The sequence below is a fragment of the Austrofundulus limnaeus genome, unplaced genomic scaffold (assembly GCF_001266775.1).
Source record: "Austrofundulus limnaeus strain Quisiro unplaced genomic scaffold, Austrofundulus_limnaeus-1.0 Scaffold20, whole genome shotgun sequence".
NCBI lineage: Eukaryota > Metazoa > Chordata > Actinopteri > Cyprinodontiformes > Rivulidae > Austrofundulus > Austrofundulus limnaeus.
In genome coordinates, this window is record NW_013952422.1 from 2,184,342 (window position 1) to 2,199,985 (window position 15,644).

Below are 15,644 nucleotides of genomic sequence, written 5' to 3' on the forward strand. Positions count from 1 at the left end.
CACACACACACACACACACACACACACACACACACACACACACACAAACAGAACCACAGCATCCAAACAGGAAGGGGTCTCTGAGTTTGCAGCCAAGTGACAAAGAGTTTACAGGCGTTTTATAAGGACCCGTAGATGAAAATGTCTGTGTGTGACACGAGTGTGAGAGGGGAGGGAGAAAGAAAAAAAAGGGGGCCTGACACTTGTCTATGAGGGTCTTATTAAGAAGGTGAGAAGTGAGTGCAGCGTCTGGAGGAGGGGGCTAATTGTGCTCTTAAAAGGGGGACTTCAAAGGCCGGTTGGTGTCAGGGCTGAGGGGCATGGAGCTGCAGAGGATACAGGAGAAATAGGGAGGAAAACACAGTAATTGTTGAAGGAGGTTAAATGAAATATGTTGAGATGTCCTCAAGAGAAAAACGAAGCCAAATACCCTGACCAGTCAACAAAAGATATATTATAACCTTTAGCATAAGAGGTTAAATTAGAAGCACAATTGTGCAATTTTGGAGAATTTGTATCCCAAGAGTGACTTGTTTTGATTATAGTATGATATCGTATTTGTAGTTTTATTTTAGTTGGATGGATTATTGACCCTGGTGAAAGAATTTATCCAACCATCAAACTTCACTGAACCCAATCATCTATTGGTTGTCCTCGGTTAGAATGATGTCTGTTTGCAAATCTCAGTACACAGTTTATTGCTGAAAAATTTCCCACCTTATTGTTTGAGCTGACCCCCTTGTAGGTTTAGGAAAAAAGAAAAAAAACATTTGTACAGTACACAGCATTGTTGCCTGAGTCATGGCCACGTCCAAGGATTATTTTCTCAGAGTTAAATTAAAAGTTTTCCAGTGGTTTGTGTGATGTTTTGTTATTTTACGAGAATAAAGTCATAATATTATGAGATTAAAGTCATAATCTAACATGACATTTTACATTTTCCGTTCCTCACACCTGCTGTGGACAGCCATACGTGTCTCTGTGTTTATAAAGTAGTCTGTGATGACTTTTGGGTCACTGTTAGTGTAAAATGATTTCATCCAAATTACGTGACAACTAAATCTGACAATGCAGCCATTAATTGCTTCAGTTAATTGCACAATCTTTTCATAGTCTTGCTACTGATGCTAATGTGCTAAAAGCTTATTTCTTTTAACAGATACTAAAGAAGAACTTCACAAATTGCTCATTCCTTATTTTAATGCAGTGGCAAGACTGTGTTTACGTGTAAAGTTTACATTATGACTTAATATTATGACTTTATTCTCATACGACTTTATTCTCGTAATAAAAATAAATCAATTCTGCTGTGTGGCCCTAATACTCTGTCGCATTTYCAGAAGCATTTCTATGATTTGACTTCATCAAAGCTGTGATTATGATCCATCCATGTTATTTTATGAAACACTGATTACGTCTTAGATGGTTTTGTCGCCATTGTATGCCCAGGTTTTGCACAAATAAAGTCAAAAAATCAAAGAAATATCATTCGTCACCATAATAAATTGGCTCAATCACTTGGATAATCCTGCTTTAACAAACAAGTTCTTGTCACGTAATGAAATATTAGCTCATTTGTTTGGATCACAGATCCTATAAGGATAAATACTGTTCATAACCAGCCTTCAGAACACGTCTCCCCCTGAATTAGTTTTAAACAAATCCAAGTTTAAAGGTAGAAAAAGGCCCGTGCTCACATAACACTGGCCTCAGAGGTGCTTCGTCCCAGCACCCGTCTGACAATAATTATAGTGATTTATTTAGTTTTATCACAGAGCGAACACGCGACTGTGCGTCTTGGCCCGGAGAGACCAAAGTGTCACTAAATGACGGGTCTTTAATTATAGAGCGCAAACGACCGACACCGTGTACATGTGTTCTGGGTTACCATAACGAGGGAGACACACAAACAACGTCGCCGTCTCACCTAAACAAGGATATCGGATTCTCCTAATCTCCATCTTACTGTCTCACTGTAAAAAAACAATCAGCATTACTGTACGTTTGGAAACACAATCTGCTGACGGTGCTTTAATCCACTGATGTTTGATGAGGCAATGAATCTAAGCGTACGTACAGTCATTCATTAGATGTGAATCTGGCCCACAGATTAGCTTCTCATCAGAGCCGTGCAGCAGTTTAACCATGTGTTCCTGATCAGTTCAATTAATCACCATTTATCTAGATAAAGTAAATTTCTCACTGAAGAGAGAGAGAGAGAGAAAAAAAAATCTAAATCAGCCTTTTTGTCCATGAGTTTCACTAGCTTTGCTTGTCAAATGTTGCTTTGGAGAAAGGAGTTGGATTACAAACCAAACTTGCAGTCAGGTAAAGAGGCCAAAACAGCRTGTACGAGCTCTAACTGGTGTTTTTGTTACTTCGTGGGCCTGCGTAAATCTTCCGTGCACGCCGGTGAGTGTGTGTTACCAGATCGGCCGGGCGGTGTGTGAGTAATGTCTCGGCTTTTTGCGATGTTTCTCACATGAAGCGACATCAGAGCCAGAGTAAATGATTAATCAGGCAGGGTGATTTGGGCCTAATGCCGTCTGATAACATTTCTTTCTTTCTTTCTTTTTTTTTCTTCCTGGAAGCTCTGGATTCTGTCTTCACAGCTGGACTTTTATAAGATCTCTCTGCTTTGCAAATTAAAAAAAAAAAACACAGCACTGTTGCAACACTTGCACAATATAAACAGTTGGACAGCAGAAAGAAGCTGACAAGCAATTATTAAAAGCAATAATATTAAAAGCAATGGTAACAGCGGCAAATTCAATTAATTTTTTCGTAATCATGAATGCTTTTTGTTATTATAATTTTTTTGCCTCCGCTGAAAAAGTTTATCTCCTGATGCATCTTAGCAGTGATTTATTTATCACATTTTTAACCTTGCATGCTCTTTTTCTCCCCATCTTTCCTCGATAACAATCCTACCGCTTAATCTCTCAGACAAACTGATGTCATGACATCATTTGTTGTTTCATAAATCACAGCCCACCCAGTCCTCTTAGCCNGCCCCAGCCTCAAAACATTAATTCGTCACGGGCAGCCATCATCTTGTCTTCCTTCAAGATTTACAGACTGTACAAAAATAATCTCATAAAAATAGTCTACGGCTTGAAATGAATCTGAAACCCAATGTGTAAAGTTACAAGGAAATAAAATATATAGTAATAACTAGCAAAAATAAAAAAAGACAAAACCAAATATCCTCAAATGTAAAATCTGACTCTGTTTGGTTGAAAATGTAATCAAAAGTCTGCTTACCGAGGATGATAAAGTGATAAAGTTAACACATAAAGCTAAGTTAAAGAAGACTGTAACACTCATGTTTGAAAAAACTGACAGGCATGAAGGTGTTTCAGATAAATGGTGGATCCCAGTTTGTTTTAAGGTTATGATCTGTGGAAGGTGAATTCTCCTGTTCTTTTCACATTTCAAGAAGATTCCTCCTGATTTCACACCAGTTATTGGATATGTTGGAAGGACAGGGCAGATATTTATGACATCAGACTTACTGACAGATTTATCACATCATCCTCTGAGTTAACGCAGCAACAGGTGTGCCCGCTGGAAACTGGAGCTTTGATTTTTTTTTTAATCAAAGCTCCAGTTTCCAGCGGGCACACCTGTTAGGATTTGAAATCTGTCCAGTATGTAACCTGCTTCTTGTTCAATGATTTTTTTTCACCCCTTAAAAATAAAAAGTAATGGCTAAAAATGCCAAAATATAGATTAAAACAAAAATATAAAAAATGTTTTTAGGCAAGGTATATATTCTGGTATATTCCTTAAACCCATACAAGAGTGCTAAGAGTGAAATACTCCTAAATTTGTACATTTATAACACATTTGTGTCTTTACAAAAACTAATATTATGTGGTAGATGTTCACTCTATCATTTACTTTAATTTTGTATCTTTCAATACCACATTCAGTGACTTGTCAATCAAATGGGGTGGCATCTCCAGAGGCCAATCAGGTTCCAGGACTGACAAGCGCCACCCTGGCCACCCCTCTGTCCCCCCCTCTGCTCAAAAACTATCAACACCAAATAAAATTTTGAAGCATGAAACCATGAATTACATGTAAATAACCATGAAATTTAAAACTGACAGGAATATAGAGGTTCATAAAATAATGTTTGCACGAACTGCTGTGAAATTTTGGAGATGTTTTAAAAGGGCAACTGTGACCCACTGTGCCGTTAGCTCATCGGCCCTGCATTTCTCCAAATTTCCCGCGATGTTTATAACTTTTACACACAAACCCCACTTCAGTACGGCCTGAAATTTGCCTTTAATGGTGGCGGTTTAACTCAGGTCAGTTCACACGACCAAAAGGATTCAATGCGAATGGATTACGGGTGAAATAACAAAGCAGAATTTTTAATAAATCACATCAAAGACACACCGCTGACTACAACATTCGGCCTCTGTCTCGGGTTATCACGCCACGTCCTAACAGTGATGAAGCAGCAGATGGGGGGAAACGTAAATGACATTTTCACTCCCTTAATCTAAGTGAGGCTGTTTTTAGGTCTTGAATATGACTTTTTTCACTTAAATTTCAGGATGGAGAGCAAGTTTACATTTCAGATCAAATTCCAGTGCACTGGTTCAAATTAGCTGTCATAATTTGTTACTGGTGCAAACATAAACGTAGCCCGGTTACACGAACATTACAGCTTGATTGTGATTAAACAAATCCAGTAATTAATTATTAGTAGAGCAATTAATGCCATGTTAGGTTCAAGCTGAAAGTGATTTCAGATAAGATAAAATGCGTCACTTATCTGACTTCTCTGGAAGTGCTGCTGTTTTCCTCTCCGGATGCTTTCAAGTTGCCTCAACATGCCATTGACAGCTCTGACGAGACAGACAAACAAAGTCGTAAAGCAAACAAATGTGACATGCCATGTTTGTTTATCGTACATTTTAAAGCTCACAACCAGCGCTGAGGTTATCCCTTTGAATCCTTTCCTGTTCGATTAGCCGTTAATCATCTCTCTGGGAAACATGTGGACCTTGGGTCTGCATCCGAAACATCAAAGATCTCTGTGTGTTGTTGCCTCCATATGAGGGAGTTGGCCTTAGCAGACACTTTTTTTTCACAYGCTGTAAAAAAAAAAATCTCAGAGTGTGTGTATGTATGTGTGCAAGACGGAGAGAGGCAGACAGACAGTCCACTCCACAATGTCGCTAAYATTTTGTTGCCTCCATATGAAGAACTTGGCTGTAGTTGACACGTGGTGATGGTGATGATGGGGTGGTCAACATGCCAGTTGCGCTGGCAACCACATGAAAAGCCCCTTTGATATTCACAGATATGTCAAAGCTGTATGTCATTGCTATTTCTGTAAGGGGAATATTCAAATTTGAAACAGCTTACAGCATATATAGTTATGCTTTCTCATGCCCTGTCCTCTGCCTTTTTGTCAGAATGTTGGTGTTTGTAATGTCATTTAAATATGTTTGAAATCAACAGATTTTGAAGCAAGTTTAAACTAGTAAACAAAAATTTAACCGTCACTTTCTCATTTATAGTGTCTCTCTTTTTTTTCTTAGTGTCTCAATAAAATGAAGATACATTAGCACGGCAGGTCTTAAAGGGGGGGTATTTTGCAAAATCATCTCTTTTTTTAGCTTTTTATCATGTTATAATGTCATTCCCTCATCAAAAACATACTCAGTGTTGCTTTACTCATTCATACATGGTCACGCACTCATGAATCTCCTGTGGTAGCCATTCAGAGATGCCCCAAAGGCTAGCTGATACAAAGCACCTCCTATTTACTCAAAGCTCCTCCCTGGACCTCAGTCTACTGCAGGCTCCCGCCCCACAGAGCACCCCTCCCCCGCACCTCCCCACACAGCTCCACAAAAGCAACAATTAGCAAACACCTGGTGGAACTACACGTCTGTCAAGCTCGTAATACCAACTATTTCTCAGTCTTGTGCTTTTCAAATAAAAAAAATGTATTTTTGGATGCCAATGCTAAGGATGACACGGCTCGTCAAAAATGGTTGGGCTTTTTTCCTATGAAAGGTTGTAAACAGCATAAATGTGATGACGTGCTGAAGTGGGAATGTCTGAAATGGTAGGTGGAAACAGAGGCCAATTTCAAGGTGTTTAGATAGACTATGATAAAAACTCAGATTCATTTTTGATGAATACAGCRTTTTCATAACAACTGAAGATAACACAGTTGTTTCATTGTGGTGTAGAATTGAACTATGTAACACACACACCCCCAACCCACACCCACATGCCTAAATCTGACTTATGTTCTGCAGAAATATGGAGTTCCTAGGTTTAAACTGCATTACACTGATATGAATGATATAAATTTGGATCGATCTGTTTGCTGCTACCTCAATGTAAAATTTGGATTAAAGGCGAAATGATGGTCCAGACTGCAGGCTCATATACATCTGATTTAGTACTACATGAGAAAAAGACACAGGTTGGATTTGAAGAAAACAAAACTGATTTGTTACCTTCTGACTGCTACTTTGTTAGGTGGCTCAGAGGTGTAACAGTGTCTGGTTGACTTCAATCCCCCAAATGTCACCTCAGTTCGTTCTTTCTCTCTCCACTTTTTCGCTTCACTTAATACGTTTCCCCAAAGAACAAGTAAAAAGAGTTTTATGTCACCAATGTTTTGTCAATCAATTCATTTAATTATTTTTTATTTTTTACTTTCCACAAAGAGAAAAGCACTGATGCATAGTGATGCTCTGATACAAGATTTACCTGCATTCAGGAAACCTGGGGAGGAATAACAGCRGGAGTCCTTGAGTCAAACATTTACAGCGACACGAGGGGGAAGCCTGGACTCGCCGTCTTCATTACAAGCAACAGATCGTTGTGATGATGAAGCGTGATGATTCCTTTCATGGGAAACAGAGTCTCGTGTCTAATGGCCCCATCATTACAGGGGAGTGTAAACAGAAGAAAACACCAAATACATGATGGGATTAGCTCTGGAGTTAGTGTTTGTTGTGGTTTTTCCAGACCGCAGGTTCATGTGTGCTTGGTGTTCATCTTTGTGAGCGTGTCGTCTCTCTGACACCTCCAGCAGAGCAGTGAGGACATTTTGTCTGGAGCAATCCAGCGTGACATCAAAGCAGCTCTTAGAACAATCCCAGTTATTACAAACAAATAATGACTTGTGATTGTGAGTTCAGATCAGAGTTTCATGCAGATGTCGAAACGTGGAATCAGACTGCAAAGAAAACTGAAACTGTATTTTACAGTAGAGTTTATTCATGCTCATTATTTATTCGGAATGAACCTATCAGACTCAGAGTTGTTCTGTTTGCCCAGAGAAACAACTGAGAAGCAATGAGACACCAGACAGGAACAGTTAAGTGTTTATTTACAACGTGTGCAGTGCTGTACAAGAATGTGGTAAACAAGTAAAGAGTACTGGTAAGTATAGTGGAATAGACTGAAATATTTTTTGCAGAGAGTCTGTTGGACTACATGATTTCTTCTTTTTTGCAGGTTTGGGTAGAGGACTAAGGGATTCCAGGAAGGTGGAGCAGACCAAGGCGCCCAGGTGAGTTTAAGGAGACATAGCCTGCTTTTAAATCCTTCTTTTTTTACATTTAAATCATTCAGTTGGGCTGTATATAAAAAGGAATTGCAATGCTTTCCTCCTTATTGTAACTCCACAAGCCCCTCTTTTACCCCTTTTCTGAGGCGTGTCTCAGATCAACTCATTTTGAGGCTGTCTCTTKCACTTCATACCCCACCCCCATCAAGCTTCCAGAGTGGTTCATTCTAGTTTGATAGAGGGTTTTGTGACATTATAGCAGCGAAGAAACATCTTATTCACAAATTAATTTAAAAAGATGTCTACAAGGGAAGACTTGTTCATCCAGCCTTACATGYTGGAGCCAGAGTCTGACCCAGCAGAGGAGAATAAAAATTATGAAATTGTAGTTGGTAAGTTCAGACCTTATTTGACAGGTGCATTGCAAATACTGTGTCTTAATACTTTAGAAAATGTCACAGAGAATAGAGGAAACTGACCGGGTTGAAAAATATGACCCAAACAGAATGTAAAGATATCTACACAGCACCGGGAGACTAAATTCAAATTTTCTGCACTCCTAGAGACACAAAGTATACAACAAAATGGATTTAGCAGCTATGAAATGGATTTTGCACGATATGTCCTCTTTAATGTTTTGGTTGGAGAGTGACGAGACAAACTGAAGGCTGGAGGTGAGATTTTTGATGCTTGATATTGTTTTGGTTGGTTGTTCCAGAAGGAGAGCCAGAGGGGACCTGGTGGGAAAAAATCAAAAGTTTAAAGCAGCTGTATTAGGCCTTTTTGCCTCTAAGCTATATTTGTTAATTTATATTATTAAAGTTTTGCCAATTTCAATTTATTTTTAATCTCCATTGCTTCTGTTTAATGCTGTCACTGTGCTAGGCGGCAGGACATGAGGTAAGGGTGTAAATAAAGCTGAAGACCATCCAAATTCACAGCCACTTTCTTCCAGTCTTCCAAAGGACCCGGCCCACGTGGACCAGATAGGCTGGGTGCTTTGAAGGACACAGTCCCTGAATTTGGAYGCAGCCATGGAATGCAGAGAAGGTGGTTAATGTCAGAAAATCCAGAATCCCTACAGAAGCAAGTGTTTTATGTTTTCTTCTTGTGTATTTTCTTCCAGAACATTTCTCAGAATAACAGAGTGAAAGATGGGCAAACAGGTGGGCCTCATCCACAGTAATGTGGGTGTTGCTCCGATCTGTCATGATAAAAAAAGAGCTGAGTTCAAAGGCAAAGCTCTTGATTTGCCTTCAACCCTCATTTATTGTCAGGAGGTTTGGATTGTGCACATCAAAAGGATTTAGCTGAGGAGGTCCAGGAAACTAAGTAGGAAGCCTTTTCAACACCTCCTTTTGGAGGTTTCCGGGTGTGTCCCACTAAAAAGAAACCCCCAAGCAAGACCAAGAACTTGCTGGAGGGATTATATATCCTTTCTGGTCTGGGAACACCTTGGGAAACCCCTGGATGAGATGGAGAGTGTCCCTGGGGAGAGGGGATGTCTGGGTTTCCCTCCTGTTGTCTAACAGTCGATGCAACAGCTCTTGCTTGTGGCGCAAAAGAGATCTTGTTTGTTGCAGTAAACAAATGACATTTTCTTTTTCTGGTGAGCAGGACTGTCATCAGTTCGGGCTTTTCCCAATAAACACAATGTTTTCTGACAAAAAAAATGTGGAGTCTTGCATGCAACTCATTCAATGATGATATTTTTCCCTCTTACATTTTTTAGACAACTGATCCGAAAACTTTAACCTCAAAATTAGTCCACATTTCCAATAAAAGCACTTGATTTTAAACTACCGAGTGCAGAAATGTTAAAAAAAAACAGTTGCCATGTTATCCAACTGTAATACAAATTTTGAGGGAACTTTTAAAATGTGGCAAAACAAAAGAGAATTAGGCATGTTTACATCTACTGGACTGTAGCAAATCAACCAAGTTACGCAAAGTGTAATTTTTGTCAAACTTTGAARTTACACAAGGCTGTAATAAACAGGAAGTGGAGGCTGTAAACTGTCTTGGACCAAACGTCTTGGTACAATGGAGAGAAGTGTTGCTATTKGGCGAGTTGTAATTGTTCATTTTAGCTAGTATTGGCGACGTTACATGCTTTCTGGTGACATAAAGAAAGAAATATGATTCTCATGGGAATATCCAGGAAGATACCAACAGCAGAAACAGCTGATCAATCATGTGAGGTAAATGTAACGTCAAAACTTATAAGTGTTTTCATTTTCTCTTTTGCGCATTAACTCTTTTTTCGGAAAGTCCAAAACCCACCWCGCTGCCTCAAAATTGAGTTGAATTCTGCCGTCTCCATCAACCTCTTAATGCGATGCTTCAAAACGCGCATTWAAAAAGTGGTGATGGAAGCACGACTTGTACGGCTTCAGAGGAGGTGGGTGGGTGGTGTGTCTTCTGGAGACACAGGTCAGGTTTAAAGAGACGAAGGACACGTGCTAACTAGAAGGCAGAATTTGTTGAATAAAATTCACGCTACGGTTGTCAGACATGTGACGAATGACTTACTAACACTTGAGGAGGGTTTTTACTGAGACTTCAGTCGAGAATCTCAGCAGATGCTCCACGTGCAAGAACAAGAGCAGGCATTTGGACGGCACCTGTGCTGACCGACTCCACAGGTCCACACACAGAATCACRCGAAAAGACAAGACCGCCCAGAGAAACATGTGGCGTTTCACACACACCCAGTGAAAAAGACCTGATAAGAGGACGCATGAGAACATGACCCTGACCTGTTCTGTCCAATCACAATCAAGATCATCATTCTATCATTCTATTTGATATTTATTCATAACCCTTATTTACCAGGTGAGTATTATACAGTTTTATTAAATAATATTTTCAGTACTCTGATAATAGATGACAAAAATCCTAAATATGACAGACTGTAATTGTTTTAGATTTAACATATAGTGTGTACGTTACATAAAACTGCAGGAAAATTGACTTTTTTCTATTGAAGTGGATAAGTGTGTGTTTTTTACAGTAGTGTCTCCTAACAGCTGGAAACCACTCTGTTCTGCAGGCAGTAAATCAAACCTAAAAGTTTTAATACATTCGAAAACATTTCTGAAGGAGCATGCAGATCCGCTGCATCCTGCTGTACAGTTTTAGCTCATTTTAAACAGATGAAAGGGAAAAAAAAAGCTGAACGTTTTATGTCAACTTTGTGTTAAAAATACACGAAGCCTGCCTTCAGAGTCCCGCTTTCATCGCAGCAAAAGCTGAAATAACTTCAGTCCACTGATCTTAAAGGTATCCACTTCTGACAGGTTCTTTCAAGTGCTTTTAAAACGCTTTCAAGAATGTTTCAAACTCCTTTTTGTTGTTRTTGTTTTTGTCTTATCATCTAGGGAATGTCTTCATGTCTTCAGCAGGACTTTTCCTTTGGTTCGTTCGCGTGTCTAGACAGAATGCTTTCCTGCAGGTCTTTGAATCGGCTCCCTATTGTGTACCTGAGGACGGCTGGATGGCTTCACCACATCACAGAGCTTTTGTCTGTTTGAGTTTCTTCTCTCATCACAGACCAGACATACATGTAATTGCCTTTAAACTGCTGTCGCCCTCTCTTTCCTYGGCCCTGCGCCGTTTGATGGCGGTGAGACATGTGTACTCTCAGAAGGCTGAATTAGATGTAGATCAGTCATTCGCAGACTGAACAGGATCAGAATTGTTAGGAAAAGACGAGAGAGGGATTATATAAACCCGACACCTGAAATTCTAACTAGTGCGCGGAACAAGACAGGTGTCTCTTTTCAAAGTAATGGACAAGAGTGCTGGAGGTGTGTGTGAATGTGTGTGTGTGTGTGTGTTCAGATCTGGTGAGGGTGATTACACTGTCGGCTGTAACATTAGGAAGGAGCTGAGGAGCGTTCAGTGTCTCACACTTTCCTCTGATGTCTCAACTCCTCCAACCTTTTAATACAAAGTCCTGTACTGTTCTGATCTAAGGCAGGAGAGTCTCTGTGGTGTAAAAGGTCTGGGAGCATTTTAGTCAAATAACCCAAAAGCCCCCRTTCACACACACCCACCCACCCACACACCTGGCCTCCATTTTTCCTCCTTCCTGATGCAATCTTGCACGTCATGGCAGCCACTTAGCTGTGTCCCCTTTTAGAGGACTTTTTCCTATTTAATTTGTCAAACACTGTGGTCCAGATCGGACCCAAACAGAAGATGACAGATGAGACAAAAATAGATGGTTTTGTGGGTCTTGATAGGGAACGAAAAGTCCAGTTTCCAAAAAAAAACAAAAAAAAAACAGGCCCGTTTGGGACATGCGTGTTCAATTATCTTGCTTTAAATCACAAACTGCCATCAGAGTATTGGTGAGCTCATGATGTATACTGTATACCATTTGGCATGTTTTTGTCCTGCTCAGTAGTGAGGACCTGTTTCTTTGAGTTCCAGATGGGGGGAAAGCCGACAGTGGTGGTCCTGTTAATGAGCACAATCTAACATCAATGATTGTCGTCCACTGTCTTCAGCATCTGAAGCAGACAGAATGCCCTTTAGGTACAGATTACCACAGAGAAGTCACGATGGAAAAGTCTTTGGGCCGCTAATTTGTGTCCATAAGACCAGGTTTCCAACTAATGTCAGTGAATCAGTACAACTCTACCAAAACTTTACAGTGTATTAAAAAAACAAACAGTCATAAACCAACAGATGTAAAACATGTTCAAGTAAATCACAGAGGAGAGCAAAGGTCAGGCTAATAAACGTCTCAGGAAAATGTCAGTCTAGAAAAGTTAAAATGGCTGATTTTAACTCTTTTCTGTAAATATTCTCAAAGAAAAGGTTTCTGTAATGGAATGTGTTTTTTACGGAGTGCCTAAACTGCTTTACATATTTTTGTGTTGTTGTAAAAAAAAAAAGGAAACTTTGATTGTCAACCCAGCATGTTTTTAACTGATGGGGGTTGTTCAGGGAAGAGATATGCACAATTGGGTCTAACCACAGTGGAAAAACTCCAAATGAATGGAAACACACAGCATATCAGCTGGTATGAAGCCCACACAACACAAGTGAAATTTGAATCATGTAATTACACTGTTTATCTCAGGTATTTCAGTCTAAACACAAGCTGAGATGTCGACTACATTTGTTTCGGCTCAGTCATGGCCAAACAAGTGGAACCAGGGTGATGTTTTAAAAAAGACAAAATCTTTTCACTTTTTCAGCCAACAAATGTTTGGATTTTACAGATCTAACAAACACCTCTCATTTGTTTGACAACATGACCACTTAGCCCTTGTCCGTCCTCGGACCGAAGCAGCGTTTGATTGGTTCTGGCACTCCTTCCGCCGTTTAATGATAACCACTGATTGGTCTCAGACCCGCTCCGCTTTCAACTTTCTGCCCAGCAAAATAAACACGAAAGCCACGAACGCCATTAATCATCAAAGACAATTACCTCGTATTTCCCCTCCCAGAATCTTCATCCACCTTCTTCTATTCCCCACATCTTTTTTTGCATTTTTGTTTTTATTACTTTTAGTGTCCCTTTAACTGCAAACAGGTCTGGACTGTAGGTGAAAATTTAGTTGCATTGTCAAACATTATTAGTCATCCACACTTTACTTTGTGTGAATGCTGAATGACTGTTTCCTGTTTTTTCAGCCATTTGTCTCAAAACATTCACTCATTTAAGAGATGATCCTATGACTTTCAGTTTTTTTTATGAATTTTTGTTTTTCACGTTTTTCTTTTTATCCATCCATCCATWACATTTTTACCAGCTTCTTCCTTTCAGGGTCACACGGGGCACTGGTGTCCATATCCAGCAGTCACTGTTGCGAGGGGCGGGGTACACCCTGGACAGGTCGCAAGTCTACAAATATTTTCCTTTAAAAATTCAGAACGTTTTATTCAGTTTTTTCAAAATATTCATTTCTTTTAGTTTTCTGCTACAATTCTGCTACTAGCTTTTAACTATAGTTCTACTGCTTTTAGCTACATTTCTGCTACTTTTAGCTCTTMGTGTAATTTTACTTTAAGCTTCAGTGTTACCACTTTTATTTTTTGATACAATTCTGCAGCTTTAGGTTTTTAGCTATATTTCTAATACTTCTAGATCCCATTTTGCTGATTTTCTTTCAGCTTCCAGCTAGCCTTTTGCTTAGATTTCAGCTAATGTTTTGCTACTTTTGAATTTTACTTAAAGCTCCCACTTGGGCGTGCTGTGTGCAGTCCATGAGCCACACGGACTGTGCGCATACTGTCAACGGATGTTTGAGACTTCATACTCGAGCGTACGGACTGCCTGGCAAATTCTTTAATTTCTTTAAAAGTTTCTACGTTTTCTAATCTCCTCCAAGAGACGCTCTTCAAATTTTGACTCCATTTCGTTCACAAATGACACAGATTCTCAAATTTATCAGCTTGGTGTCGCATCCAAAACAGTTCAACGTGAACTCGCAGGGCAGTTTTTTGTGCGACACCGTGGATGCAGACGTAAACAACTGATCTCTGCGCGGACCAGTCCGGCGGACGGCCTCTTCGAGTCTGCATTGAGTCCGCCTCGAGTCCGCGCGGACCTCTGCGGAGCTAAGTAAGTAAGTATGTGTGCGCCTTCAGACTTTTGCTACTTTTTTGCTAGCATTTGGTTTAATTCAAACATTTAGCTAGTCTTTTACTTTTAAACAAATTTTTGTGTGTTTTACTTTTTTTAGTCTGTAGTGCTCTACTTCTTTTAGCTTCTACATTTCAGTCTCAACTTCAGCACATTATTTTACTGCACTTTTGCAGAAAATGCAATTTCTCTACTTCCCTTACATTTAGTGCATGCCTTGTCAAAGTTTCATAGCACACTAAATGTTTTTATTATACAGTCAAACTCGAGAAAAAACAAATGTGGAATGTTAGTCTGAAAAAAAATGAAAGCTAGTTTTGCTGTTTGGTTGTGTTTGCAGTATTAGCGTTACAAACAAACTCATCTGTTTATTTTTTTCTGAAAGCATCACAGAATCAGATTTAATGACTAATTTATTTGTCCGCTTGCTTTCTCTGTAACCAGAACTAATCCACCTGTTGCAATATTTACCTGACACTCCCCGCCTCCACATGAATATTTCAGAGAAGGAGGACCGTGCACCTGCACCGGGCTTTGGCCTCAGTTTGATGAGATGATCGTGTGAAGGCTTAAACGGATGCAAAAATGAACCAACAGGCAATGTTCAAGATATGAGCAGGCACTGATTTTTGTTCACATAAACGGGCAAAAATATTTTCACAATTTGAAACTAAACTTGTTGGTGTTAGGACGGCCTGGCTTACAGCTTGTTATTTATAAAAGCATACTGTATTTGAGTAATAAAACTTTAAACCTGTTTGTATGAGACACTGTGTGTCTATAAATCTTTTATCTGATTTTAAAAAGACAGTGCATTTAGATTCTGCCTCCATGTGACTTTTTAAGGCCTCATGTTTAATTTGCTCTGACAAAACACGAACCTCTGGGAACAGATTTGCCCTCAGCTTTGATCAGGCCGGACCAATCACAACCATTTATCCAATTAGAGCCGATAGCGAGTCCTTTGTGCAATCATTGTTTCATTTAAAGAGTTGGATGGTATATTTCATCAGGGAGAACAAACATGCTGTAGTTTGTTTATATTTTTATTCTGCTCAAGTCTGAATCACACTTTTTTTTGGCCTGATTGGTTTTCTGTTCCTGTGTGTGTTGACTTCTTTTGTTTAGTTAATTTTGAACCAAGCAAGTACCTTTCACATTATTTTGTGCAAATTCAGTTATATTTATTGAGATTTTGTTTCACAAAGATCATTTTAGGTTAAAATATGTAAATGAGAATTGATGCTACACTGGATTTCTGTGGATTATCAGTTCCAGTGGCAGATTTTTTTTTAAATTTTCCTGCTTTCTCTTCTGCTTGGTCCACACAATAATTATTCCCAACATGACTATCGCTGCTCTTAGAGGAGGATGAATTGGGGGAAGCCAACAGCAAACATCTCCAGCTTTGAGTTTACATTTGAAAATATAAACTTTAATCCACGACTATACGCTCCAGCTGACAAAACCACAGTTTGTAATTTT

General features: G+C 39.4%; 1 protein-coding gene across 1 annotated transcript in view; it reads left to right on the top strand.

Moving 5' to 3' along the window:
• The first annotated feature begins 6,870 nt into the window (after positions 1-6,870).
• Positions 6,871-15,644, top strand: part of LOC106514408 (fibroblast growth factor 10) — a 42,180-nt gene continuing 33,406 nt past the window's right edge. The window contains exons 1-2 of the mRNA XM_014003663.1: positions 6,871-6,943; positions 7,507-7,561. Of these exons, the coding sequence (XP_013859117.1) occupies positions 6,871-6,943; positions 7,507-7,561 (128 nt within the window). The remainder of the gene's footprint in view (positions 6,944-7,506; positions 7,562-15,644) is intronic.